Source organism: Cnephaeus nilssonii, assembly GCF_951640355.1.
Source record: "Cnephaeus nilssonii genome assembly, chromosome: 10".
NCBI lineage: Eukaryota > Metazoa > Chordata > Mammalia > Chiroptera > Vespertilionidae > Cnephaeus > Cnephaeus nilssonii.
In genome coordinates this window covers 31,616,294-31,644,183 of record NC_137081.1, presented here as the reverse complement: position 1 = coordinate 31,644,183, position 27,890 = coordinate 31,616,294, and the positions used below count along the sequence as shown (strand labels likewise).

Here is a 27,890-nt window from a genome sequence, read left to right as displayed (position 1 = left end):
ACTTTAAACCATACATTTTATAAACTAACTCCTTAAAGGATATTCCACAGAAACCAAAGGCACTTTCCTTTTTGCTCAAACCTTAAAGAAAAGTATCACAAAGAAATTCAAACCACAGAGCTAATAAGAATGTGTGGATGTAGGAATTTAGGAGCTCTAGTGGTTTAAGAGTAAACTGGCCTTTACTAAAGGCAACTGGTTAGATCTATAAAAATTTGACTCAACAATTCTAACTTAGAATTTATCCTAATAGAAATAATCTCATAAACATGCAAATGCATACATATAAAAAATGTTCACTGTAATTAAAAAACACAATATATAATCAATAAGGACTGGTTAAATAAATTCTGACAAAATTCAGTAGAACACTATGAAGCCACAAAAGATAAAGTACTGCCACTTTTAAAAAAATCTACATTATTGCCCTAGCTGGTTTGGCTCAGTGGATAGAGCGCTGGCCTGTGGACTGAAGAGTCCCAGGTTCGATTCCAGTCAAGGGCACATGGCACATGCCCGGGTTTCAGGCTCAATCTCCAGTAGGGGTGTGTAGGAGGCAGCCAATCAATGATTCATCATTGAATGTTTCTATCTCTCTCTCTCTCTTCCTTTCTCTTTGAAATCAATAAAAATATATATTTTTTTAAAAAACTACATTATTCTGTTGAAAGACAAAAGCATGCCAAAGAACAATGCACATAAAAGTGATTCCACTTATATAAATGACATAGCTGCATAGTTTGGGTCAGGAAGGTTATATACACAATTGCTGGGTTTAGAGGCAAAAGACAGTATGAATTGTGAGCTTTATACTCTCTATACAGTGTGAGGATTCCCCAACTAATGTGCACCGTATGTTTCCAACAAACAGGCTTGAAAATTGAAGGAGAGTGGGGGTCTAGGGATGTATTTATACCTAGACAAAAACTAAGCCATCATCCCTAGCTCAACTTCTCCAACAGGGTAAAACCACCCAAAGAAAAGTGATGTTGAATCTTGAATAAAAGCATGGATGCATTCCAGAGCTAAATACAATTGAGTTAAATAATTATTTCAAATATCCAGGCAGTATTTCTACATTTTGGTTATAATTTCTCAAGAATTGACTCAGAATACAGTTGTACTTTAACATCTTACTAGGAAATACAAAAATAACGGACAGGATTGTACGTGGGTAATCTTAGGAACAATGTGTACCTTCTTAATAGTCCAAGTATCCATGTCTTCATTTGTAAAACATAGGTGAGGACTAGGGCTGAACTGTAATTATCTTAAACTTACCTTCTAGTTGTGTCAACCTTAAGTCAACTGAAAGTCAACTCCCAATTTCAGTAACTCTCCTTAGGAATGTATACATTTTATTTAAGGTCGTCCTAAAACAGTGTAATACAAACTGTTATACAATACTGGGATGATCCCTACAATAATGTTGAGGTTGAAAGGAAAACAGTACCCTGTCCTTTTAGAGAACAATTTTCTCTGGAAAGCCATTAAGTATGTATCACCTTGAAAAAAGTGTTTTATTCTAAAAAACATACCAGTACGAATAGGAAAAACAGCCTCCAGATTGCCCGAAAAACAAGCAAAACACAGATAAAAGATTTCCTGCCAGTTATGACTAGGGTGAGCACTGGAACTCCTTATGAGACTAAAGCTTTATAAGTGGGCACATAAAAACAATTGGTTCTAGCCGAAACCGGTTTGGCTCAATGGATAGAGCGTCGGCCTGCGGACTCAAGGGTCCCAGGTTCGATTCCGGTCAAGGGCATGTACCTTGGTTGCGGGCACATCCCCAGTAGGGGGTGTGCAAGAGGCAGCTGATTGATCTTTCTAACTCTCTATCCCTCTCTCTTCCTCTCTGTAAAAAATCAATAAAATATATTTAAAAAAAAAAAAACACAAAAAAAAACAATTGGTTCTAGAGCGTCCCAGCTTGTAGAAAGTAGAAATAACCTTCCAAGTGCACAAGGTCCATAATCCTTTATAAGTGTACTTCCCAGATAAGAAGGAGCAAGTAAATATAACATTAATCTTTCATAAAGCTCAATTTGAAGGACTGACCTATTACCTGAGATTTCACACTATTCTTTTGAGGGATTAAAATATTATTTCCTTTTAATGAAGACAGTGGCTGACAGCTGTGTGAATCTGCTTTATTATTAAACATCTTAACCAGATAAAATAGAAAGATGACAACTATACTGTCTCCCCCCCCCCTTTTGTTTGTTTAAATTTTACTAGTTTGTAATCTTTAGAAGTTGGGAAATCAGTCCATTTTCAAGTCAAAGTTCCCTCAAGTTGGAAAGAGGCAGGATTATCATCTAATATTCGCTCTGCCCATGCAAAAAAAAAAGGAAGAAAGAAAGCCATAATAATCATTATTTAACCAACAAGTTAAAATTAAATAATGAGTGATGATAAAACCATATCCATTAAAAAGAATCACAATTGGGACAGTGGTGTTAGAAGTATTTTTCACAGTCAGTTCATTCATTTGACTAAGTTTCAAGCCATTCTTTCACACTAATGTTAATTCACAGCTTTCATCACGGTATCTATCTTTTGTGCATGCCCTGTTTAAATTGTGAATGTAAGACTTCTATCCTGTGTGATAACCCTACACTTCAAAGAAACCAGAAAGCAGGGAGAAATGAGAAATTTATCAATCCCTCATTTGTTCCTCAATATGGAATTTTGTTTAAGCCTGTTTAGAGAGACTGGCTAGTATTTGCAGCACACACAGTTGATAGTCACTTTTGAGGCACATAAAACAGCTGGCTTGTGGGCCACACTTTTTGATTAATAAGATCTCTCTATGTCTCGCCCTGAAAAGCACTGGAGACAAAGCTGAGAACATGCAGCCTCTCCTTGCTGCCAGCCCACTACAGAGAAATACAGGAAACACCAAATAGCAGATTGGAGCCATCTCCAAAACACTATCACACCACCAAGATAGATGCACACATCTCAAGACGAATTCTAGATCAATGGAACCTAAATGCACTTGGAAATATCAATGGTGTGTGGAGCTTTTGAAGCACACACATACCTTAATTTTATCATCCAAGTAGTCTCTCACAGAAGGGTTTCTTTAAGTTTTACAGATGATTCTAACAACTCCCCAGGTTAAAAACCACCGTTCTAGAGACTGACAAATAATTCAGAAGAAAAAACCATATACAACAAATATAACTCAGTAATAGTAACAAGCCTACAAGTTGAGTGTTCATTAACCTTTACATTATTTATAATACTCGCATTCCACATTCTGAATGGACTACTAAAAGAAACCTCTTCACAGGAATGCACAATTAAATACGGTCTCTATAAAGACTGAGTATAAATTACTCTATTCATAAGACACAACTTTAAGAAAAAAGAATTTAGCCCTAGCTGGTCTGGCTCAGTGGATAGAGCACTGGCCTTCGGACTGAAGGGTCTCAGGCTCGATTCCAGTCAAGGGCATATACCTGGGTTGCAGGCTCGATCCCCATTAGGGGGCCTGCAGGAGGCAGCCTATCAATGATTCTCTCTCATGATTGATGTTTCTATCTCTCTCTCCCTCTCCCATCCTCTCTGAAATCAATAAAAAAAATATTATTAAAAAGAATTTAGATGCTCCACACGCATAATCATGCCAATCTGGGTAGTGCGATATGCAGACACAATGTCCTTTGCCATTGCAGATACCCAATTCTTGCATTTCTAAAGCACCTCTTAAATAAAATGACAAGGGACGTTTAGACTACTACTATGATTTAGCCAACTTAGAGGTAAGTGCTCAAGTAAATATTTATATTATAAACATCAAGAATGCCCTTAAGTAGCAGAAAATCAACAAACCCAAAATAGAGAGCAGATATCAAAAAAACAAGTAATATTGAAATAGGAATTGTTCTTCTAAGACAAGACACAAATCTGTAAAATGTAGGTTAAATGACTGCTACATAACTATTTTTTATTCTACCCCCTAAAACAGCCCTAGTTTTGATGAGACAACTTTTACTGAAGTCTCTCTGGGGCTGGGACACCCTTGATACGTGGCTTATATAGAAGCCCTGCATCACAGAGGCCTGCAGGGACTTTGGTGCTGCTCCAGCAGCCAAGGCACTTCATGAAACTCTGGCTCTCCAAGTGCAAAACTCCCTGGGGACAAAGATTTGCAAAAGTTAACTAGGACCATCTAGAATGCTTCACACTCAAATCTCTAAGCTAGAATTACCCTCCTCTGTTCCACATCAGGGGTTGTGAAGCAGACACATCAAGAAATATCTCAGGCCCGGCTGGTATGGCTCAGTGGTTGAGTGTCAACCTTTGAACCAGGAGGTCACGGTTCGATTCCCAGTCAGGGCACATGCATGGATTGCAGGTTCAATCCCCAGTAGGGGGTGTACAGGAGGCAGCCAATCAATGATTCTCTCTCATCATTGATGTTTCTATCTCTCACACTCTCCCTTCCTCTCTGAAATCAATAAAAATACATTTTAAAAAATGGTTCAGAAAGCAAATGTTCAGGACATTTAGTATGCAGTTAATGTCAAAGAGCAGTTTTTTTAAAAATCAAGTATTAAAATATTTTTAAAGTGATTTCCTATCCTCCACCTCCTCCTCCATTATTACTTTTTCAGATAAAAGCTCACCTCGCCCTCTTGAAGAACTTCGACCTCTAGGAGCCCCCACCACTGTTCCTCCTCCTCGTCCTGTCAATCGCAGGACAGCGGCACTATTTACAGACATGGAAAAGTTTCTCTGCCAAAAAAAAAAATTAAAAAGAAAGGAAAAAATGGATAAAACAGATAAAACTACATGGTGCTTCTCCCCGTCTCCCGTTGCATCTATAAAATGCATATAATTACTAATAACAATGGGAAACCCTAACTACACAACATACTAAGATGATCCAAATCCTGATTTTAGCTAAAAATTTCAAATAAACATTTCAGATCAACAAACATTGGCAACCAAAGCCTTACACTATGCTAGATTCTGTGAAGAAATATTAAACTCTAAATCTGTATATATCCAAAGCAGACATGGTAAATATGCATCATAATAGAGAAAACTTGGTAAGAGATCTGATTTGAAAGGGTCCTTCAATTAGTGAAAGGTAGAAATGAGGGGGAGTCACAAAAAGGTCTGAATCAAGAGTAGCATGATAAAGAGCAAAATGAATGATCATTTTTGCCTCATTCTGCTCACCAAAGTGAATCAGCAACTCCAAGTAGTAGTTAATAGAATGACATGAATTGGACGTAGATGGGGAAGGGCCAAAAAAAGAATCTACTTAAGACCAACTACCTTAATGGAGAGAGGGAGGAAATGCTTGAAAAAAATAAACAAAACCCCAATCAGTCTTCACCTACACTTGAACCCCACAACCAATCTGGAATAGGGTCCAGTACAGTAAGACAGTAATGGGTGGGCATCCTTCACAAACAAGAGGAAGACAGGAGGTCTGGGAATCAAAAATATGTTTATAGGACTTAGGAAAAAGTGAAGCAAGAGTATAATAACCTTGAAAATGATCTATAAAATATAGCAGTTATAAGCAGATTTTCAAGTGCATGGGTAGTCGACACCCCTAACACCTACATCGTTCAAGGATCAATTTTAATTTAATTTGAAGGAGATTTCACAACAGTTTTTTTTAATATATTTTATTGATTTTTTACAGAGAGGAAGGGAGAGGGATAGAGAGCTAGAAACATCGATGAGAGAGAAACATCGATCAGTTGCCTCCTGCACACCCCCCACTGGGGATGTGCCCACAACCAAGGTACATGCCCTTGACCGGAATCGAACCTGGGACCTATTAGTCTGCAGGCCGAGCTCTATCCACTGAGCCAAACCGGTTTTGGCTCACAACAGTTTTAAGCACAGAAAATGTTGGAATATATCCGTACATGAATACTTCCTATATCCTTAGAACCTAACAGACATTAGTGCACAAGTTCAGATGTGTGGTGCACTGAGGAAAATGCAACTTGGGCATGGCTATTGCCAAGGACACTCCTGGATAAGGGCAAGAAGTGAGACTTAAGGGTTGAAATGTTTTTTTCCCCAACTAATATTTTTCACCCAAATTGTTTTCCACTGTGAAATCCTAATTTGCTATTTTAATTCAAACTCAATTATGTGATAGCTATACCTTTTAAAGAAATTGACATGTAGTTGGTGGAAAACTTCTACTTTCATTATTGAATTTATTTTAATATATGGGTCACTTTCTCACTACCTGTCTTCATTATTTGTCTCTTTCAGGTAAATTTTACAAACTTATTAATGTAATTACTTTTTTTTTCTTTGCATTTGAGAGATATACAATCTATAATCATATAATTTCAAAACTGAAAATTTAAGATTTAACCAATAACTAAAAATTATAGTAAGACACCCAACTCGAAAATACTTATTTCTAACTGTATTTTTAAAAAGCTGGTTGAAACAATGCATTAACTTATCTTTCACCACCGAGTAACCCATTAAAATTGTTGAATAATGCCTCTGAGATCACAATTAAGCTATATTATGAAGTCTCAAAATCTAAATTAATATATTCTAATACTGGAAAAACAGAAATCAGGGCTAACTGCATTATGTATGCCAGGATTCCATGCAGCTGAACACCTTACTACCAAACTATCACAGGTATAAAACTCAAATGCACCCATCCATAGGGTGTGGGGGAAACTCTCATATGTTTATACACATCCTCACACATTGCCCCTGAAAGTGCAAAATGGTATAATCTCTGCAAGGCAATTTCTCAAAGTATATTTAAATGTCCATAACCTTTGACACAACAATTGCTCTTTTGACATTTGTGAAAAATTATATAAGCAGAAAAATCTTTAATGGCAGCACTGTATTTTTGTAAAAGCAAAATATAGAAACCAGCTTAGTATCAACCAATAAAACTAATTGAAAAATCATGGTCATCTATATATGGAATTCTATGCAGTTGTTTGAAAGAATGAGGCAACTCTATTTATTAGGTTGGATCATATGAAATTGCTAAAATTCAGCCATTTCTGATCACAAAACTGCAATTTCATATGGTCAACCTAGTTTATGAAGATATAAAGCACAGTTGTACTTGGGAGCTTGGAGAGGCCAGATTGCCTGAAACTGAATTTTGATTCCTTTACTCAGCTTCTCTGTATCTCACTTTCCTCATCTATATGATGTGAATAGGAATGATATTTCTATCTACTTCCTGGGTTGTTGCAAACACTTAACACATTAAACTGCAAGTGCTAAAAAATAAAAATTAAAAAAAACCTGAAAGTGTTTAAAACAGTGTCTGACACTTATTAAATGCTAAATAAATATTTGCCATTATCTCCTAAACAGATGCTTAGGTGAAATAGGTCAAGTGTAGAACTGTGTGCAGAACACGCTACCATTTATGTGTATGTGTTTAAAGGAATTGATATACAGTTGATCCTTGAACAACATGGTGTGAATTGCACAGGTTCATTTATAGGTGGATTATTTCCAATAAATGCATTTTCTCTTTCTTGTGATTTAACAGTTTTCTTTTCTCTAGCTCACTTTATTGTATGGTAAGGTATATAATACATACATATACAAAATATGTGTTGATCAACTACTTATGATCAACACATATTTTGTATATGTATGTGTTGATCATAAGTAGTTGATCAACACATACATATCAACTACTTATGTACTTGTAACAACTACTTATGTTATCAATAAGGATTCTATTCATAGTTAACTTTTGGGAGAGTCAAAATTTATATGTGGATTTTCAACTTGCAGAGGAGGTAAGTACTCTTAATTCCCACATTGTTCAAGGGTCAACTGTATGAACAGTTAGCTGCAGATGTAACTGCTGTTCCTGGAAGGGAACAAGAAAATAGAAACAGTGGTTACGCCTGAGGAAAAATAATTGGCAGAGTTTGGGTGACTCATAGACTTGCTTTTCATTACACATGCTTTTAAAAAAAATTTTATGTATGTATTATCTATTCAAAAACACATACATGAAATAATTAACTATTCAAAAACACATACATAAGGCCCTGGCCTGGTAGCTCAGTTGGTTAGAGCATCATCCCAATACACCAGGTTGAGGGTTCAAGCCCAAGTCAGGGCACATACAAGAATCAACCCACAAATCCTATCTAATAAAACGGTAATATGCAAATTGACCATCACTCCAACACACAAGATGGCCACCCCCATCTGGTCAAAGATGGCCACCCCAATGTGGACACAAGATGGCTGCTACAAGATGGCCAGCAGGGAGGGCAATTACGGGCGATCAGGCCAGCAGAAGAGGGCAGTTGGGGGCAACCAGGCCAGCAGGGGAGGGCAGTTGGAGGCAATCAGGCCAGTAGGGGAGCAGTTAGGTGTCGATCAGGCTGGCAGTGGAATGGTTAGGGGGTGATCAGGCTGGGGGCAACCAGGCCAGCAGGGGAGGGCAGTTAGAGGCAATCAGGCTAGTAGGGGAGCAGTTAGGTGTCGATCAGGCTGGCAGTGGAATGGTTAGGGGGTGATCAGGATGGCAGGCAGAAGTGGTTAGGGGGAGGCAGGCAGGCAGGCAAGTGATGGGGAGCCATCAGTCCTGGATTGTGAGAGGGATGTCCGGCTGCCTGTTTAGGCCCGATCCCGGTGGGTCCCAGATTGGAGAGGGTGCATGCTGGGCTGAGGGACACATACCCCAACCCCGTGCATGAATTTCATGCACAAGGCCTCTAGTGCATAAATAAGTGGAACAACAAATCAACCTCTCTCTCTTTCTCTCTCTCCCCCGCTTCCTCCCTCTCTCTAAAATCACTAAATAAAAAAAAATAATAAAAAAAAAAACTAAACACACACACACACACACACACACACACACACACGGCCCTAGCCCCGTGGTCGGCAAACTGCAGCTCGCGAGCCACATGCGGCCCTTTGGCCCCTTGAGTGTGGCTCTTCCACAAAATACCACGGCCTGGGCGAGTCTATTTTGAAGAAGTGGTGTTAGAAGAAGTTTAAGTTTAAAAAATTTGGCTCTCAAAAGAAATTTCAATCGTTGTACTGTTGATATTTGGCTCTGTTGACTAATGAGTTTGCTGACCACTGCCCTAGCCGGTTTGGCTCAGTGGATAGTGTTGGCCTGCAGACTGAAAGGTCCCGGTTTCGATGCTGGTCAAGGGCACATGCCTGGGTTTCGGGCTCGATTCCCAATAGGGAGCGTGCAGGAGGCAGCCGATCAATGATTCTCTCTCATCATTGATGTTTCTATCTCTCTCTCCCTCTCCTTTCCTCTCTGAAATCAATAAAAACATATATATATATATATATATATTTTTTTTTTTTTTTTAAACACACACACACACACACACAAAGTAATTTTCTTTGCTGGCAAATAAATAAAAGACACCAATTTGGTAACAGGTACCTAAATTTTAGGTATAAAGTGCAGTCATGCTTCTCAAAATGAAATATATATTTAAGGGAAATGCCAAAAAAACAACTAGATCTGCTTTGAGCATCAACTTTGTTTTAAAAACAAGTTTTTCCCTAGTTATATTTTATAGGTACATGCATGCACACACACGCGGGGAGAGAGAGGGAGAGAAGGAAGGAGAGAGGGAAGGAAGCAGGGAGGGAGGGAACAAAATTAACTTTCATTTTAAAGATAAAAGATCTATTTCAGATAACTTCAGGAAACTTTAAGAGAGGCACCATAGGGATAATGAGTAAAAAAGTATGCAAAACTCTAGTCTGCAAAGATCTAAATAATTCCTGATCTGAAATCATTAAAAAAATAAAATAAATAAAAATGAAGGCTTGCTCCTTTAGTCATTCTAGAACTAGTTTTGATGTGTAAGCGTACTGCATACCTAACTTTGTTTTTCAAATTGTTAACCGTTCCTAATAGCATCTGTTGAATAATCTTTAATTTTCCAAATGATTTGTGTAGCCATTTACTAAATACTATTTTCTTACAAATGTTAGGGATGTTTCTAAATGATTCAATTACTAATTCTGTTAAGTCTATCATGTTTTGGTTACTAATAGCAAGTGCTCCTCCCTTGGGAGGTGTCAATTTTAAACAGTTTTATTTAAGACCACATTTTCCAGTTTACAATACAGTACTTATCAAGTGCAGTTATTTCCTTTCCCTGTGCACATATTCCATGTTCAAGTATCAAGAATGCCCAGTTATTTACTCTATAGCAGCTCAACTTTTAGAACTCCCATAGAATTTGCTACAAATTTGGGTCCTTCAATATTTTGTGTGGAATAATGCTAAATCTATGCTCAAGGTTGGCTTAATCAACCTCTCCAATGGTGGGCCCAGGAGGCACCACCACAGGGATGCCACCAGGCATTCCTCCTGCACGATGGTACAGCTTGCTCATGATGGGGTTGCAATCGTTCGTTTTCCAGCTTTCTGCTGATGTTCACATTCTTCCTTCTGTGCAGTCTGGTTACTGAGCCAGTCAATTTCCTTATACTTGTGAAGAATCTTCTGTTTGTCCTCATCATTGATCTTGCCTTGAAGTTTTTCATCTTCAACGGTTGAACCATGTTGAATGCATAAGATTCAAGTGAATTCTTGGAAGACACCTAGTCCCGCTGCTTCTAATCTTCAGCTTTATCCTTCTCAGCTTCCTGGACCTGCGCTCAATGTCTTCCTTGTTCAAATGACCCTTGTTGTTAGTGAAGGTAATCTTGTTCTCTTTTCCTGTATTCTAAGCCACATCAGAGACATTGTGCATGCCACTGACATCAATATCAAAAGTAACCTCAATCTAAGAAACACCACGAGGTGCAGGGGGTATTCCTGTGAGTTCAAACTTGCCAAGCACATTGTTATCCTTGGTCAAGGCATACCCACTTTCATAAACCTGAATGAGCACACCAGGCTGGTTGTCAAGAGTTGATCATGAAGGTCTGTGTCTATTTGAGAGAAATGGTAGTATTGTACTTGATGAGGACAGCTATGACTCCATCAGCCGTTTTAATGCCAAGGGAAAGAGAAATGACATCAACAGCAAATATTGAACATTTTCGAATTTGTCTACAGACAGGACAGCTGCTGGACAGCTGCACCATAAGCAACAGCCTCATCAGGAATTAACTCTTATTCAATTCTTTTCCATTGAAGAAATCCAGTAGGAGTTTCTGAATCTTAGAGATGTGGGTAGAACCACCCATCAGGACACTACCATGGATCTGGGACTTGTCAAGCTTGGCATCCCAAAGGGCTTTCTCTACAGGGCCAGGGTACCACGAAAAAGGTCAGTATTCAATTCTTCAAATGGGGCACTGATGACAGAGGTATAAAAGTCGATTCCTTCATTGAGCAAATCAATCAATCTCAATATTGGCCTGGGTGCTGGAAGAGAGAGTACACTAAGCACGTTTACAAGCAGTACGAAAGCAACAAGATAGCCCTCTTCTTACTGATGTCCTTCTTATGCTTGCTTGAACTCTGTAATAAAATGGTTGACCATCAGATTGTCTTCTCCACCTCAGTAGGTATCCCCAAGTGCTGACTTGACCTCAAAAATTCCATCATGAATTGTAAGAAGTGACACATCAAAAGTGCCACCTTCCCTGGCTAGTTTGGCTCAGTGGATAGAGTGTCAGCCTGCGGAGTGAAAGGTCCTGGGTTCAATTCCAGCCAAGGGCACATGCCCGGGTTGCAGGCTTGATCCCCAGTATGGGGCATGCAGGAGGCAACCGATCAATGACTGTCTCCCATCATTGATGTTTCTATCTCTCTCCCTCCCCTTTCCTCTCCGAAATCAATAAAAAAATATATATATTTTTAAAAAGTGCCACCTCCCAAGTCAAATATTAGCCCATTTCTTTCAGCTCTAGCCTTTTGTCTAAGATGTAAGCAATAGCAGCAGCAGTTGGCTCATTAATAACTCAAAAATACACTGAGACCAGCAACAGTTCCAGCATCCTTGGTAGCCTAACACTGAATCACTGACGTAAGCAGGTACCATAACAATAACATTTTAGTAGCAGGCTTCCCAAGGTAGGCAGGCTTCTGCCATTTCCTTCATTTTTGTCAAAACCATAGATGATGCCTCTTCTGAATAGGATAGAAACTTTTTATCTCTCCATTGTATTCTACTCGGACGTTGGGCATTCACCACCATGAAGGGCCAATGCTTCATATCAGATTAGATAACAGCATCATCAAAACTATGTCCAATCAAGTGTTTGGCATCAAACCATGTTGGTAGAGTCACTGAAATTTGATTCTGCAGCATCACCAATAAATCATTCAGTATCAATAAAGGCGACATAACTTGGTGTGGTTCAGTTTCCCTGATCATTGCCAATTATTTCCACTTTTTCACGCTTGAGACACCCAAACAAGAGTCGGGGGTACCAAGATCAATGCCACCTGCAGGTGCCTTAGACAATGCTGCTTGAGTGTATGTGTGGCTTGGGAAGACCAGGATGCATAAAGCTGCCCACTTTCAATAAGCCTCCCTATTTACTAAAAGGTTTTCTGACCCATTTAGTCTCCAAGAAATCTAGGAAATGATTCAAGGAAAAATACAAAGAAAGATTAAAACTGGACTGCACTGTGTTAAAGTTAGCTTCTGTATTTAAAAAAAAATTTTTAAGTTTAGAAAACAGGTTAGGATTAGCTCATATAAATAATATAAATCAACAAGAAAAAGACTAATATACAAAAGAAAAACTGGCAAAGAACAAAAAACTAAAGAAATATAAATAGAAACATTTGAATAATTCTGCACTGCAATGGGGGGAAAAATATAAACTAAAGTAATTGAAGAACATTTTTCCCAAATATACAGAAAATTTTTACTCAAAGTTGGTAGTACAGAAGAACACTCAAAGTTGGTAGTGCAGAAGAATGCTTCGTGTACAGCATCACTTGTACAAAAGCGGGGAGAGGGTATGTAATATTTACTTGGAAAAATACACAAGAAACTGCTAACACTGGCTGCCTTTGGGAAAGGGAAACTGGTGACTGAGGAACAAAATGGGAGAGATTTTCTATTATTTACTATACTTTAAATTTTTATTTTAAACCATGTGATTTATTATTTATTTTAAAAGATAATTAAAAACAAACAAACAGCTGAACATGGGCCCTGGCCACATGGCTCAGTTAGTTGGAGCATCATCCTGGGCACTGAAAGGTTGAAGGTTAGATTCCAGGTCAGGATACATACCTAGGTTTTGGGTTCCATCCCTGGTCAGAGCGCATACATGAGGCAACCAATCTCTCTCCGACTCCACCATTTATCTCTCTCTAAAAATCAATAAAAACATATCTTTGGGTAAGGATTAAAAAAAAAAATACTCGCCATGGCAAAAAGGTAATGGTAAAATGTTACAGTTTTGGCAGCAGTAAAACAAAAACACTACTATCGTTATACAAAGCTTCTTAAGAGCAATTTAGCCGTATCGAGCAATTGGGCTTTCTTTCTGGACTTTTAATTCTATTCCACCGACCTGTATGTCTATCCTTATGTTACAGTTTGTATTACTGTGGCTTTATAGTAAGTTCTGAAATCGGGAAGTATGGAGTCCTCCCACTATGTTATTTTTCAAAACTATTTTTTACTATTTCAGGTCCCTTGCAATCCCATATGAAGTTTAGAATCAGCTTTTCAATTTCTACCCAAAAAGCCAATGGGATTTTGATGGGGATTGCAATAGATAGATTAACCATTAAATCTTCCAAGTTTTAATGAATACTGGTGTCTTCCCATTTACTTAGGTCTTCTTTAATTTCTTTCAAATGTTTTATAGTTTTTAGTATAAAAGTCTTACACCTCCTTAGTTAAATCTATTCCTAAGTATTTTATTGGTTTTGATGCTATTATAACTGGGATTGTTTTAATTGCCTTTGCAAATTGTCCATTGCTTATGTATAAGAATACAACTGATTCTTGTGTGTTGATTCTGTACTCTACAACTGTACTGAATTCATTTATTAGTGCTAATAGTTTTCTTGTGGTTTCTTTAGGATTTCCTGTATCTAGGATTATGTCATCTATAAATAGATATAGTTTTACTTCTTAGCTTCCAATTTGAATGTCTTTTATTTCTTTTTCCCACCTAACTGCTCTGTCTAGAACTTCCAAGATAATGTTGGATAGTAGTGAAAGTGGGCATCCATGTCTTGTTCCCAATCTTTCGGTCTTTCACTGAATAAGTGCAGTCATATGCCACATTAACAACATTTCAGTCAAAAACAGAATGCACATATGGTGGTCCCATAAGATGATAGTAAAGCTGAAAAAACCCTATCGCCTAGGTCAGTGTTCGGCAAACTCATTAGTCAACAGAGCCAAATATCAACAGTACAACGATTGAAATTTCTTTTGAGAGCCAAATTTTTTAAACTTAAACTTCTTCTAACACCATTTCTTCAAAATAGACTCGCCCAGGCCGTGGTATTTTGTGGAAGAGCCACACTCAAGGGGCCAAAGAGCTGCATATGGCTCGCGAGCCGCAGTTTGCCGACCACGGGCCTAGGTGATGTCCTAGCTGTTGTAATGCTGTAGTGTAAAGCATTACTCATGTGTTTATGATGATGCTGGTGTCAACAAACCTACTGTGCTGCCAGTCATATTAAAAGTATACCACATACATAAAAAAAAAAAAGTATACCACATACAGCCCTAACCAGTTTGGCTCAGTGGATAGAGCGTCGGCCTACGGACTCAAGGGTCCCAGGTTCGATTCCGGTCAAGGGCATGTACCTTGGTTGCGGGCACATACCCAGTAGGGAGTGTGCAGGAGGCAGATGATTGATATTTCTCTCTCACTGATGTTTCTAACTCTCTATCCCTCTCCCTTCCTCTCTCTAAAAAATCAACAAAATATATTAAAAATAAATAAAAGTATACCACATACAATAATATACAGTACAGAATACTTGATAATAATAAATGACTACTGTACTGGTTTATGTATTTTTTACTGTAACATTTCTGTTTAGATATAAAAACACCATTGTGTTACAATTGCCTGCAGTATTTAGTACAGTAAAATGCTGTACAGGTTTGTGTAACCTCTGAGCAATAGGCTAGACCATACAGCCTACATATGTAGTAGGCTTCACCACCTAGGTTGTGTAAGTGCACTCTATGATGTTCCCATAAATGACAAAATCACCTAACAATGCATTTCTCAGAACATGTTCCCACCATTAAGTGATATATGACTGCATAATATCAGCTGTGGGTTTTCATAAAAGACCTTAATCATATTGATGAAGTTCTCTTCTATTCTTAGATCACTGAGTGCTTTATCATAAAAGGTTGTTGAATTTTGTCAAATGTTTTTCTGCATCAATTACGATGATCAAATGGGTTTTTCTCCTTCATTCTATTAATGTGATGCTTTATGTTGATATTCTTATGTTGCACCACCCTTGCACTCGGGGGATAAATCCTACTTGGTCATAGTGTATAACCCTTCAAATATGCTGTTGGATCCTATTAGTATATTTTGACAACTAAAGATATACAAAGAACACAGACGGCAATAAAACAAATTAAATGTTAACAAATATCTCTACATTGCAAGTTTATAGATGAGATTTTCTTCTTTATACCTTTCTGCATTTTCTGCAATGAATTTGAGTACCTTTTATAATAAAAATAAGTATTTTATTGGTTTTAATGAATATATAAAGAAATCATAAAATCAATAAGAAAAATAATCTAATGTTCTTTGGGCAAAGGACACAGACAAATAAAAAATGATAATGGCCCATAAGCATATGAAAAGATGCTCAACCTCACTAGTAATCAGTGAAATACAAATTAAAGATAACTATCACAGCCATCATTTAGGCCAAATTTAAAAACCAACAACTGAGGGGTTGCATAAAAATGACCTCTTGCCCTGCCTGGTGTTTCTAAATAGTTAGAGCATTGGCCTGAGCACCCAAGAGTCTCAGGTTCGATTTCCAGTCAAGGGCATGTACCTGGATGATAGGTTCAATCCCCAGCCCCAGTCAGAGCGTGTGCAGGAGGCAATCAATAGATATGTCTCTCTCACATAGATCTCTCTCTCTCTCTCTTTCTCTTCCTCCATCTCTCCTCCCTGCCTCCTTCCTCCTACTCTCTCTTAAAAAAAAAAAAAAAAATCACTGGAAAAAATATCCTCAGATGAAGATTAACAAAAAAATAAAATACAATAAATAAGACCTCACCTTCACTACTGGTGAGAGTGCAAATTGACCTAAATCCCTACAGAAAGTAATGTGATAATATCCAGTAACATTTTTTTTAAATGTAAAGAACCAAAGCCCAAAGATTTCATTTTTCTAACACATTATAAAAATGTTTACAGCAACATAATTTATAATAGCAAATACGCAAAACAACCTAAATATTCAACCAGAGGACATTTTAAAAACTGGATTTTCTTGCAGACAGAATACTATACAGCAGAGATGAGTGAACTAAAGCTATGTGTATTAACATAAATCTAAAAATCATTATGGAATGAAAATCAAGTTGAAGACCCTGGCTGGTTTTGCTCAGTGGTTACAGCATCAGCCTGATGACCAAAAGGTGCAGGATTCGAGTCCTGGTCAAGGGCACATACCTTGGTTACAAGTTCCCCAGCCCCAGTGAGGCGAATGCGGGACACAACTAATCAATATGTGTCTCTCAAGTCACTGTTTCTCTGTCTCTCTCTCTCTGCCCCCCTCTCCTCCCTCTCTTCCACTCTATCTAGAAATCAATAGAAAAAAATATCCTTCAGTGAGGATTAAAAAAAAAAAGCTGAAAAATAAAAACTACAGTATACTATCTTCAAAATAAAATTTATAACCCTATAAAATAAAACGTTTAAAGACTATGGACATACAAATATGTAATGAGAAGATTAAAACATCAATGAGAAAAGTAACTCAATTCATAGTAATCTCTGTGAAGGAAGAAAGGGGTATATCCCAGGCATCTCAACTACATGAGAAATCTTATTTCTTAAAACAAAGACACAAATATGTCATAATTTTTAAGATTTGGTATATTTGAATTATAATACACTGGTGTTTGTAATATTATGCTCTGTACTTACCTATTTTAAATACTTCATAAAAAAATATCTTTAAGAAAAATAAAAACCAAAATACAGGATAGGGCAAAGTATGTTTACAGTTGTTCTTATGGAAAATAATACAATAATTAATAAATAATACAAGAATAAACTCTGTGTGTTATGTACTCACAACTGCAAACCTACTTTTGCCCCACCCTGTAAAGCCAAATGTCAATTTTCTTTTTTTTTTTTTTTTACAAGGAACTTTTCAGCAATTGCTCAAGACAGGACCCTTGCTTTCCTGTGTAATTTTTACAGTAATAAATACCATTTGGTCAATGAAAATATCTGCCAATGACCCTAGATGATAAATACTGGGTTTCAAAAATAAACACAAAACTAGCCTGATTTAGAAGAACCATGAACAAAACAAAAATTGCTTATGAATCCTAGACAGTTTGGTTCAGTGGACAGAGCATCAGCCCAAGAACTGAAGGGCTTGGGTTCGATTCCTGTCAGGGGCACGTGCCTAGGTTGCAAGCTCGATCCCCAGCCCCAATTGGAGCACCTGCGGCAGGCAACAGATGTATCAATGTTTCTCTCTCTCTTGTACCTCCCCTTCCCTTCCACTCTCTCTAAAAGAAAAAAAAAATCAATGGAAAAAATATCCTTGGATGTAACCCAACACACACATACACCACACACACACACACACACACACACACACACACACACACACAAATTTTTAATTGCTTATGAAGTATGGTGCTGAAAATAACTAAAGATCAACATCACACCTTTCTTAGAATTTAACACAATTGGAATAAGAGTTCTTTTAATAAGCTTTTCTTTCTTAATAGAGTGACTTCCTCATACAAAATGGCAAGCGTGTAGGCAAAAGCATGTCAAATTCGTGGCCAGCGGTCTCCATGCCACAAAGGGGCCCGCTGGCCGTGAGTTTGACATGCTTGGTGTAGAGGAAACATTCAGGGTTGTCACAAAATTATAAAAATGTTCTGGAATTAGAGAGTGGTGATGGTTACACAACTCTGTGAAAATGCCAAAACCACTGAATTGTATACTTTAAAGGGTAAATTTTATGGCATGTGAATTATGCCTCAATAAAGTAATGATTCTTCATTAATGTGGGATTCCAACATTCCAACAAAGCTCTTACTTCTCTGTTTTACTACAATCACCATAGTCCTTGAAATCAGACACTCTTTTACTTATCTTTGAACTATATCTTTGGACTATAATAGGGCAACACAAAATCTGTTACTCTACAACCTGAAAATCAAATTTTCTCACAGTATCATTTAAAACGTTGCTGCAAGGCCTGTGTGGCTCAGTAGTTGAGCATCGACCTATGAACCAGGAGGTCAGGTTTGAATTCCCAGTCAGGGCACATGCCCAGGTTGCAGGCTCAATCCCCGGTGGGGGGCATGCAGGAGGCAGCCAACCCATGTTTCTCTCTAATGGATGTTTCTATCGCTCTCTCCCTCTCCCTTCATCTCTCTCTAAAATGAACAAAAACTTTTTTTTTTAATGATGTTGACAGTAGAGTATTTTTAAGCACATTTTAAGCTAAAGATCTACATTTTCCTTTAATGGTAGAATGTACTTGTGAAAATTCAGGTTGCCAATTACTTCTGAAAACCTGTCCCCCCCAAAAAATAACTTTTTCTCTACTCGAATAAAATCTAAAGGATGGTTCCCAAGGTCCTTAAGGATTTAGAAACATTTCCTTATCGCTACATAATACTCACCAGCTTCAGATCTAAGCAGAATCTAGTCAAGTAAGACAAGCATCCACATGCCAAGAAAACAGTAAGAAGGAAGCAGGCCTGTGGAGACGAAGTATACTCCACAGAGTCTAAGTAGTAACCACCTATGTTCATGCCTCACTGGAAAGAAACAAGGGTTTGACTTGAGGCTCAAAGCTAGGCACAAACCTGTTCTTCTTCTGTAAAGGGTACAAGAGCCAACGGTGGCAGGGGCTCCTCCTGTAGGATAGGCAGAAATTCTTTATCCAGAAGGTCTGAAGGTATCTGTTTGACCAAACACATGACCATGAGATTAATACTACCCCTCCAAGTCAAGAAAATAAAACAAGAAAGAACTCTACTGTTTTTATCTGTTGGTAATTATTATAAACTAGAGGCCTGGTGCATGAATTCGTGCACCAGTGGGGTCCCTCGGCCTGGCCTGCGGGATTGGACTGAAACCAGCTCTCTGAAATCCCCCGAGGGATCCTGGATTGCAAGAGGGTGCAGGCCGGGCCGAGGGACCCCACCAGTGCACGAATGGGGCTGGGGAGAGACACAGGAGGTTGGCCAGCTGGGGAGGGACCGTGGGAGGGCTCCAGGGCATGTCCGGCCAGTCTTGCTCAGTCCCGATCGGCTGGAACCCAGCAGCAAGCTAACCTACCAGTAGGAGTGTCTGTTCCATGGTGGTCAGTGCACGTCATAGCGAGCGGTTGAGCGGCCTTAGCATATCATTAGCATATTACGCTTTAATTGGTTGAATGGCCGACTGGTCAACTGGACACTTAGCATATTAGGCTTTTATTATATAGGATATGAATAAAAAGCTTACTCAGCCACAATTAACTTTTAGTGGTACTTACACATTCTCAGGGATCAAATATGAAAACCCCAGTTACCCTCCCAACCCTCCCATAGAGCCACCACTTTTAGATTTGATACAGCAATAACTCTGTTAACCCAGAATACACAGTGGGAGAGTAAAAATCCCCACATTGAATTCAAGGCACAAGGCAGTAAGAAGAGTTTTACAAGCAACTGTGTCTGTCCGTAGCAACCATTAATATCTGAGATTCAATCCATTAATAAATTAAAAACAAAGTATGCTTTGAAATAGAAAATATGATTTCTCACTAGTCAAATAATAAAAGCACAGTTAATACTGTTTGATTTTTGATCATTTGTGACACAAGTGTGGCATTACATTTTAAGATTTTCTCTCCACTAAAAATTTTACATTTAGTTCAAAAGGGAAAGAAAAAGAGAAAAAACTGCTCTTCTCTCTAATTGGAAAGAAGAGTAAGAGGTGCAATAAAAAGAAGGGAGAAATTCTTCCTTTCTCGGCCATCAAACTGGAGTAGAAATAGACATGAAAGAAAGGTTGAAAGGAAACTAGTCAGACAAAACATTAAGTGTTGACTGTTCTTCCTGTTTGCATGAAGCTGTCAACCATATACTGAAATCTTAGGCCTTCTCTTTAAAAAAATAGAGTACATTACACTTAGAAGAGCCTCTGTTGCCCTGGCCAGTGTTTCTCAGTGGTTAGAGGGTCAGCTTGCGCACTGAAGGGTCGTGGGTTTGATTCTGATCAAGGGCATGTACCTGGGTTACATGTTCAATCCCAGGCCCCAGTCGGGGGGCATGTGCAGGAGGCAACCAACTGAGATCTCAATATCTCTCTCTCTCTCTCTCTCTCTCTCTCTCTCTCTCTCTCTCTCTCTCTCTCTCTCTCCACCCCTCCCCAACCCTCCTTTTTCCACTTTCTCTGAAAATCAATGGAAAAAATATCCTCAGGTGAGGATTAAAAAACAACAACCTGTTAACTATTTTAGTTTCAAAAGCAGAAAAAAAGAGGTAAGGTAGAGAGGAAAACCATGGGTCTTTCATATATCAATACATCACTGTACATACCCCAACAACTCATTCAGAATAATTTTTAATTCTTTCCTTTCTTACCTTGTTGTCTTTAAGGAAAAGTGCTAACATTTCTTCTCTGCCATAACGATAGTCTGCTAATTTATACTTTGGCAAAGCTGGAGAAAGAGGAGGGGATGTAATACTCCCACCACTGGACAGAGCTCGGAGCCTAGAAACGGAAACACACAGAATACAATAATGAAGTGTCAAACATTCTGCCAATATAAACTTTTTACTTTTATAGACTACTAGAAGCCCGGTGCACGGATTCATGCACTGGTGGGGTCCCTTAGCCTGGCCTGGGCTCTCTCGCAATCTGGGACCCCTTGGGGGATGTCGGACTGCCGGTTTCAGCCCCATCCCAGGCAGTCTGACATTACCCAAGGGATGTAGCAGTGCACGAAGCTGCAGGCGGCCAGGGATGAGCCCAAGCCCAGGCCAGGCCAGGCACCGTGCAGTTCCCGCTCATCCGGGCCACGCTGTGCCTGCCGCTGCCACACTTGGTAGCGCTGCCGCAGAGGCTAGAGAAGCTCGCTCCGCTGTAGCTGCACTAGCTAGCCGTGAGCCCGGTGTCTGGCTCACGTTGATCAGCTAAGCGGAGCTCCCTCTGTGGGAGCACACCGACCACCAGGGGGCAGCTCCTGCATTGAGCATCTGACCCCTGGTGGTCAGTGCTCATCATAGCGACCAGTTGACGGGTTGTAACGGTCGCTTAGGCTTTTATATACATAGAGAGATCTATATACATAAATCCCTAATATGCAAATAGACTGAACAGTGGAACAACTGAATAACTATTCACTATGATGTGCACTGACCACCAGGGGGTGCGCGCGGAACATGGTGGGCGTTGGTCATAACCTTGCAGGCATTGGTCGCGGCGGGATGGTGGAGCAGGTGAGGGGGGGGCGCCAGACCAAGGCGGGGCGCCAGTCGCTGTCATTGAGGCAAGCCTCTGATGGTTACTGAAAATTCTTTGCTCCTACATGCCGCGGTCCTACCTGGTGCTCGCACCTGCTGCCGGTGCCAGAGCTGCTGCTTGCACCCACTGACAGTGCCCGGCGCCAGCCCCGATCACTCAGTGCTGTCAGTGGATGCAAGCAGCAGCTGCTGGCCCCGATCGCCCCTCAGGGCTTCTCCACCTCCCCCTGCTCCTGAGGGGTGATTGGGGCCAGCGGTCGCCGCCACTCACACCCACTGCTGGCACCGGCCCCAATCACTCCACGCCATCAGCGAGTGCAAGCAGGGCCCAGCACCATCAGCACATGGGAGCGGCGGTAGGAGTGGGGCTGCCAGCAGACAGGGAACCAGGGCCGTGGAGTGAGGGGCCGGGTGGGGGCGGGGGCACGGAGGATGGGCCAAGACCCACCCCTATGCCCATTGCAGCCTCGCGGCCCACAGTTCCTTTCAAGGTGCATGAATTCGTGCACTGGGCCCCTAGTAGATACTATAAAAATTTTCATTTTAGTTCTTTAAAAGAACAGAAAGAAATCCCATTATCTCAAGGTATCCAAGATTTTAGCTTCAATAAAACCTGCTGTCATAGCACACTAAGAGAGTAGTTCATTGAGAAATAATTAGACAATCACATGGGCAATTAGTTAATCTAAAAGGTATCATGGCACGTCCTTGAGAAGCTTTTCTCCAAATTATAAAAGAAACACATGATTAAAACAAAAGTGGTATCTCATTAGATTGCACCCATCAGATTAATAAAAATGAATAAATCTGATAATACCAGTTGTTGGTAAGAATGTAAAACAATTCTCATGCAGTATTTGTGGGATTATAAATTAGAACAACCATTTCAAAGAATGATGTGCTAATATTTAATAAAATACGTAATAAAGTATGCTACATACAAAAAAAAAATACGAAGCTTATAAAGATCCTACATAATAAAAAGGCAATATGCAAACTGCATCACTCCGCTACGCCCACGATTGGGCCGGCTGGAGGCGCGGGGGGCGGGACTCAGGGTGGCCGATTGGCTGGCGGTAGGAGCGGGGGGGGGGGGGGGAGGCGGCTGATTGATGTTTCTCTCTCATCGATGTTTCTAACACTCTCTCTCTCTCCCTTCTCTCTCCCCACGCCCCACTCCTCCCGCCAGACTAAACGGCCGTCGCTGTGGAAGACGCTGATTGCGTGGCTGCTGGCAGCAGTTTTCCGCCAGCAGCAGTTTTCCTCTGGCCACCCGCCGATCGGAGCGCCTCCCGATCGGAGTTCCTCTCGGGGTGGCCGATCGCGCTGGCGGGAGGCGCTCTGATCGGCGGGTGGTCAGAGGAAAACTGCTGCTGGCGGAAAACTGCTGCCGGCAGCCAGGTGAAAGTCTATTGCACGAAACTTCGTGCAGCGGGTTTCTAGTAGTTATGTAATTCATATAAACTTGCTGTTTAAGAACACATACAAAACATAGCAAAAGTACAGACGCAAAATGAGTTGACAAATATAAAATTCGGGATTAGGTTCTACCTGCAAAAGAATGTAGGGTATAATAGGTGCTTTAGCACTGGCCGGGTGGGTCAGTTGGTTGGAGCATCGTCCCGTACACCAAAAGGTCGAGGGTTTGAGTCCCAGTCAGGGCACATACCCAGGCTGCGGGTTTGATACCCAGTCAGGGCATGTACTGGAGGCAACCAATGTTTCTCTCTCACATCAATGTTTCTCTCTCTCTTCTCTCTTTCTTCCCTCTTTCTAAAAGCAACAAACATATCCTGAGGTAAGGGAAATAAATAAATAAAAAATAAATAAATAGTGCTTTAATTATACCTGCAATGTTTTATTTTTTCAACTTGGCACTGAGTACGTGTGAGTTTGTTACAATTTACACTTGCATATACCTGCAATACTTCATAATTCATTTTATTTCTTTTCCTTCCATTTTTAATTTTTTAAAATAAATTTTTATTGATTTCAGAGAGGAAGGGGGAGATAGAAACATCAATGATGAGAGAGAATCACCTCCTGCACGCCCCCTACTGGGGATCAAGCCCACATCACGGGCATGTGCCCTTGACCAGAATCAAACCCGGGACCCTTTCAGTACGCAGGCTGAGCCAAACCAGCTAGGGCTATTTTCCATCCAATTTTAGAGAGTGGAAGAGAGTGGGTGGATAGAGGGAGGGAGGGTGGGAAGGAGGAAAAGAGGAGAAAGAAACATCAATGTGAGAGAGACATCTATTGGTTGCCTTCCTCTAGCACCTGATGGTGGCCAAGTACATGCCCTTGAGCAGGCCAATGCTCTAACCATCGAGCAAATCGGCCAGGGCTCATGTCATTTTTAATAAAAGCAATTAATGTAGAGAATTTGAAAATGCAGTGACTAGTACAAGGAGAAAAATATAAAAGCCATATTCACCACTAAGAAGAAAAAAAATTGTACTCTGAGGTGATAATATCTGTTGCCTCTGAGAAATGCAACTGGGAAATAAGAATATTTTGTTTTAATTTTGAGTTGTTTTTATTTAAAAAAATAAAAAGGGAGGGAACATTAGCAAAGAATGATAGCACTGTGTCAAACAGCAAGTGGGAAAACAACTATCAGGAGTAGCTGGTGATCAGGGGGCTGCCCAAAGTTCTACAGAGTAATAGATAGCAAGGGTAAATGGGCCCTTAATTCAACAATTTAATTCAATAACTTAGCCTAAAGAAAAATTCAACAGAAGCATTAAAAATATCCCCCAAATGCTAAGCTTTATTCACAAAAGTAAAAAAGAGGGGAATAATCTACTAATTATACATTAAAAATATGAGTACCAAGCATAGTAAAATATATGCATATTTTTCAAAAATGGCAGGGGGAAAAAAGTATATGCATAGTAAAATTGTGTTTACGTGTAGAAAATATCCAAAAAAAAGGAATATGCATTAGTAAAGTTAAACTTTTTTCCCCCAATGTTTCTAACTCTTCTTTTTACTTTTTTGTTTTAAACATTTGATTATGGACAATTTTGAACATAATATAAAAGCAGCAAGAACATAAGTAACTCCCATAAAAAAATCCCATGTAGCAACCACCCAAAGTTGCAACTACTTTAAAATAGGTATAAACAAAGTGCTTTGGAAGAAAACCAAAGTGCCTCACTCTTTCTGCAAGACCTGGGATAACTTTCTTAATGCCATGGACAGGAGACATTGACCCCAAAGACGTCAATGGCTCCTTCCCCATAAAGCCAAGGAACTATCAGTAATTATTTCCCCTATAATACATTTCTTTATTAGGTAAACTTATCTGAGTAGATTTTTGATCCTCAAAAAAAAAAAAAAAATTCCCAAATAAAACAAGTATAATGAATTTGTTGGGGTTTTATTGTTTTTGCTTTTTAAATGTCTTGAAGTACACATACAAATATTTGCAAGAAAAAAAGAATAGAAGGAAACAAACCAAAATGTTAGCAATGGTTCTTTGGGTAGTAGGAATAAGGTAACTTAGATTTTTTTTTTCCCTTTTGTACTATTGTTTCCTCCAAGGTTTTCTGGAATAAGCATGTATTATTTTGTTACTAGGACTAAAAACAAAAAAATTCTGTAAAACCTGTACCTACCAGATTTAGAACTAAAAAAAAGTTTTCTTAAAATAGTACTGAGCATTTTTTCAAGGATGAAGTAAACAGGCAAAGAATGAGAATTAAATTCAGTCCTAGCTAGTTTGGCTCAATGAATAGAGAGCCAAATGGACTGAAGGGTTCCGGGTTTGAACCCAGTTAAGGGCCCGTACCAGTTGCAGCTTGATCCCTATCCCTGATCAGGGCGCATGCGGCAGGCAACCAATAAATGTGTCTCTACACATGGATGTTTCTGTCTCTCCCCCTCCTTTTCACTCTCTCTAAAAAAAAATCAATGGAAAAATATCTTCAGGTAAGGATTTAAAAAAAAAAAAAGGAATTAAATTCATACAATCCTACTGATGGTCAATCTGTTCAGATATCATCCAAAGCTTTAAAAATGAAAACTTTTGCCCTGACTGTTTTGGCTCAGTGGATAGAGTGCCAGCCTTCGGACTCAAGGGTCCCAGGTGCGATTCTGGTCAAGGGCATGTACCTTGGTTGCGGGCACATCCCTGGTGGGGTGTGTGCAGGAGGCGGCTGATTGATGTTTCTCTCTCATCGATGTTTCTAACACTCTCTCTCTCTCTCCCTTCCTCTCTGTAAAAAAATCAATAAAATATATTTTTTTTAAATGAAAACTTTTGATTTAATAATTTTATTTTCAAGAAATTAATCCAAAGTAAACAACAATACAAATAAAACTGTTCAAGGATATATATATATACATATTTACAATAGCAAAACTTAAAAACGACCTTACTTTCTAGCAATTCACTCATTTAACAGGTATTTATTGAGTACCAACTATTTGCTAGGTACTGGAGATACAGCACTGCACAAATTATACAATAATCAAGACCAAAGTGCCTGCCAATGGAGCACATAGTCTAGTGGAGGCTGAAGGATGGGATATAAATAATAAAGAAAGTAAGTGATTTCAATATTTGGTACATTATTTGATATAGACCATTCAAAAAAAATTAAGCAGGGAAGGGCGATAGAGAGTAAGGGGGAGGTGTTATATAGATGGTCAGGAAAGATGAAAGGTAGTAACTAACATTTGTATAAAGACTTATAGTGACTATTGTTTTAAACCTAGAAATTATTTACTTCTCCATTAAATCTACCACACCCTTTAATTTGCTTTGAAAATTATGTAATACATTTCTTTATTCTAAATAAAAAGATAAGCTAAAACCTAATGAATCCACAGATCTACCTTAAAAAATAATCAACTCCAAGCTTATGGTCATTCACAATCTAAACCTACCACAATTTTCAATATTCTCCCATCTTCACTTCTGTCCCAGGTACAAATAAATTTCTTCATTTAAAAAAAAAAATTTCTTCATTTTATCCACCTTATTGAACACTGTTTTACATCATTATAAAAATTATGATCTAAGTAAATAGAATATAGTATCACTAAATATTTCTGTATGATCCAGAGTTATATACTGATTCAGCGTGAAAACTTTGATTCTCAAGTATTTTGGACACAGCTTCTTACCTCAAGCTTCACAATGAATGTAATGTAACATGCAGAAAAACACAGCAACTTTCTAGCTCGGGGTTACTTGAGTTACTCAAGGGTCTTATATATTCTTATATATTCTCTTTGCCAGAAGAAAATTTTTTTTAAATATGTTTTTATTGATTGCAGAGAGGAAGGAAGAAGGGAAGAGAGATAGAAACATCAATGACGAGAGAGAGTCATTGATTGGCTGCCTCCTGCACGACTGGGGATCGAGCCCACAACCCGGGCATGTGCCCTTGACCAGAATCGAACCTGGGAACCTTCAGTCCGCAGGCCGATACTCTATCCACTGAGCCAAACCGGGTAGGGCGCCAGAAGAAATTTTGATAGATGGTACAAAGAAGGCAGCTGCCTATTTAAACCTCCACTCCTCAGTTTATCAGCATTACAGAGGACTAAGGGAAGGTTCCTAAACTCTAATGCCTGAAGGATAACAGAAGTAGCAATTAGGTAAAGCTACTGCTTAAGCATGGGACTATTACCTGTCCTCTGCTAAAGTTACCTCAATTCAAATTTTATATAAAAACACTGGGCTCGCCGAAACTGGTTTGGCTCAGTGGATAGAGCGTCGGCCTGTGGACTGAAAGGTCCCAGGTTCGATTCCGGTCAAGGGCATGTACCTTGGTTGCAGGCACATCCCCAGTAGGGAGTGTGCAGGGGGCAGCTGATCGATGTTTCTCTCTCATCGATGTTTCTAACTCTCTCTCCCTCTCTCTTCCTCTCTGTAAAAAAATCAATAAAATATATTTTAAAAAAAACATTGGGCTCATCAAACAAAACTTGAGTGTACCAATGAAAAGAATGTGAAAGACTATCCATCCTGGATCAATGACACACTGAAATGCCTTTAGGAATCCATCCATGATTTATGCCAAGAGCCACCAAACATTTTTCTGTAAAGAGCCAGAGAGTAAATATTTAAGCTTTCTGAACCAGATGATCTCTGTTTTAACTACTCAAGCCTGTCACTGCAGTGTGAAAACAGGCAGGTAACATAAGACACAAATAGGTGTGGCTGTGTTCCAATAAAACTTTACTTACAAAAACTTTATTAACAGTCTCACAGGCCAACCTGTGGTGTAGGGCATCAAACTAAAT

The 27,890-nt window shown here is 39.2% G+C and overlaps 1 protein-coding gene and 1 pseudogene across 6 annotated transcripts in view; both read right to left on the bottom strand.

Moving 5' to 3' along the window:
• GIGYF2 (GRB10 interacting GYF protein 2) overlaps positions 1-27,890 on the bottom strand; it is a 130,340-nt gene that overhangs the window by 79,463 nt on the left and 22,987 nt on the right. For all 5 annotated transcript variants that reach the window (XM_079782026.1, XM_079782025.1, XM_079782027.1 and 2 more), the window contains exons 5-7: positions 20,748-20,877; positions 18,981-19,076; positions 4,641-4,749 (exon numbers count right to left, since the gene is read on the bottom strand). In XM_079782026.1, the coding sequence (XP_079638152.1) occupies positions 4,641-4,749; positions 18,981-19,076; positions 20,748-20,877 (335 nt within the window). The remainder of the gene's footprint in view (positions 1-4,640; positions 4,750-18,980; positions 19,077-20,747; positions 20,878-27,890) is intronic.
• LOC307106498 (heat shock cognate 71 kDa protein-like) lies at positions 7,744-15,435 on the bottom strand (annotated as a pseudogene). The gene is made up of 3 exons: positions 15,428-15,435; positions 11,832-12,429; positions 7,744-11,587 (listed from the first exon to the last, which is right to left on the bottom strand). The product of its transcript is annotated as a heat shock cognate 71 kDa protein-like (transcript).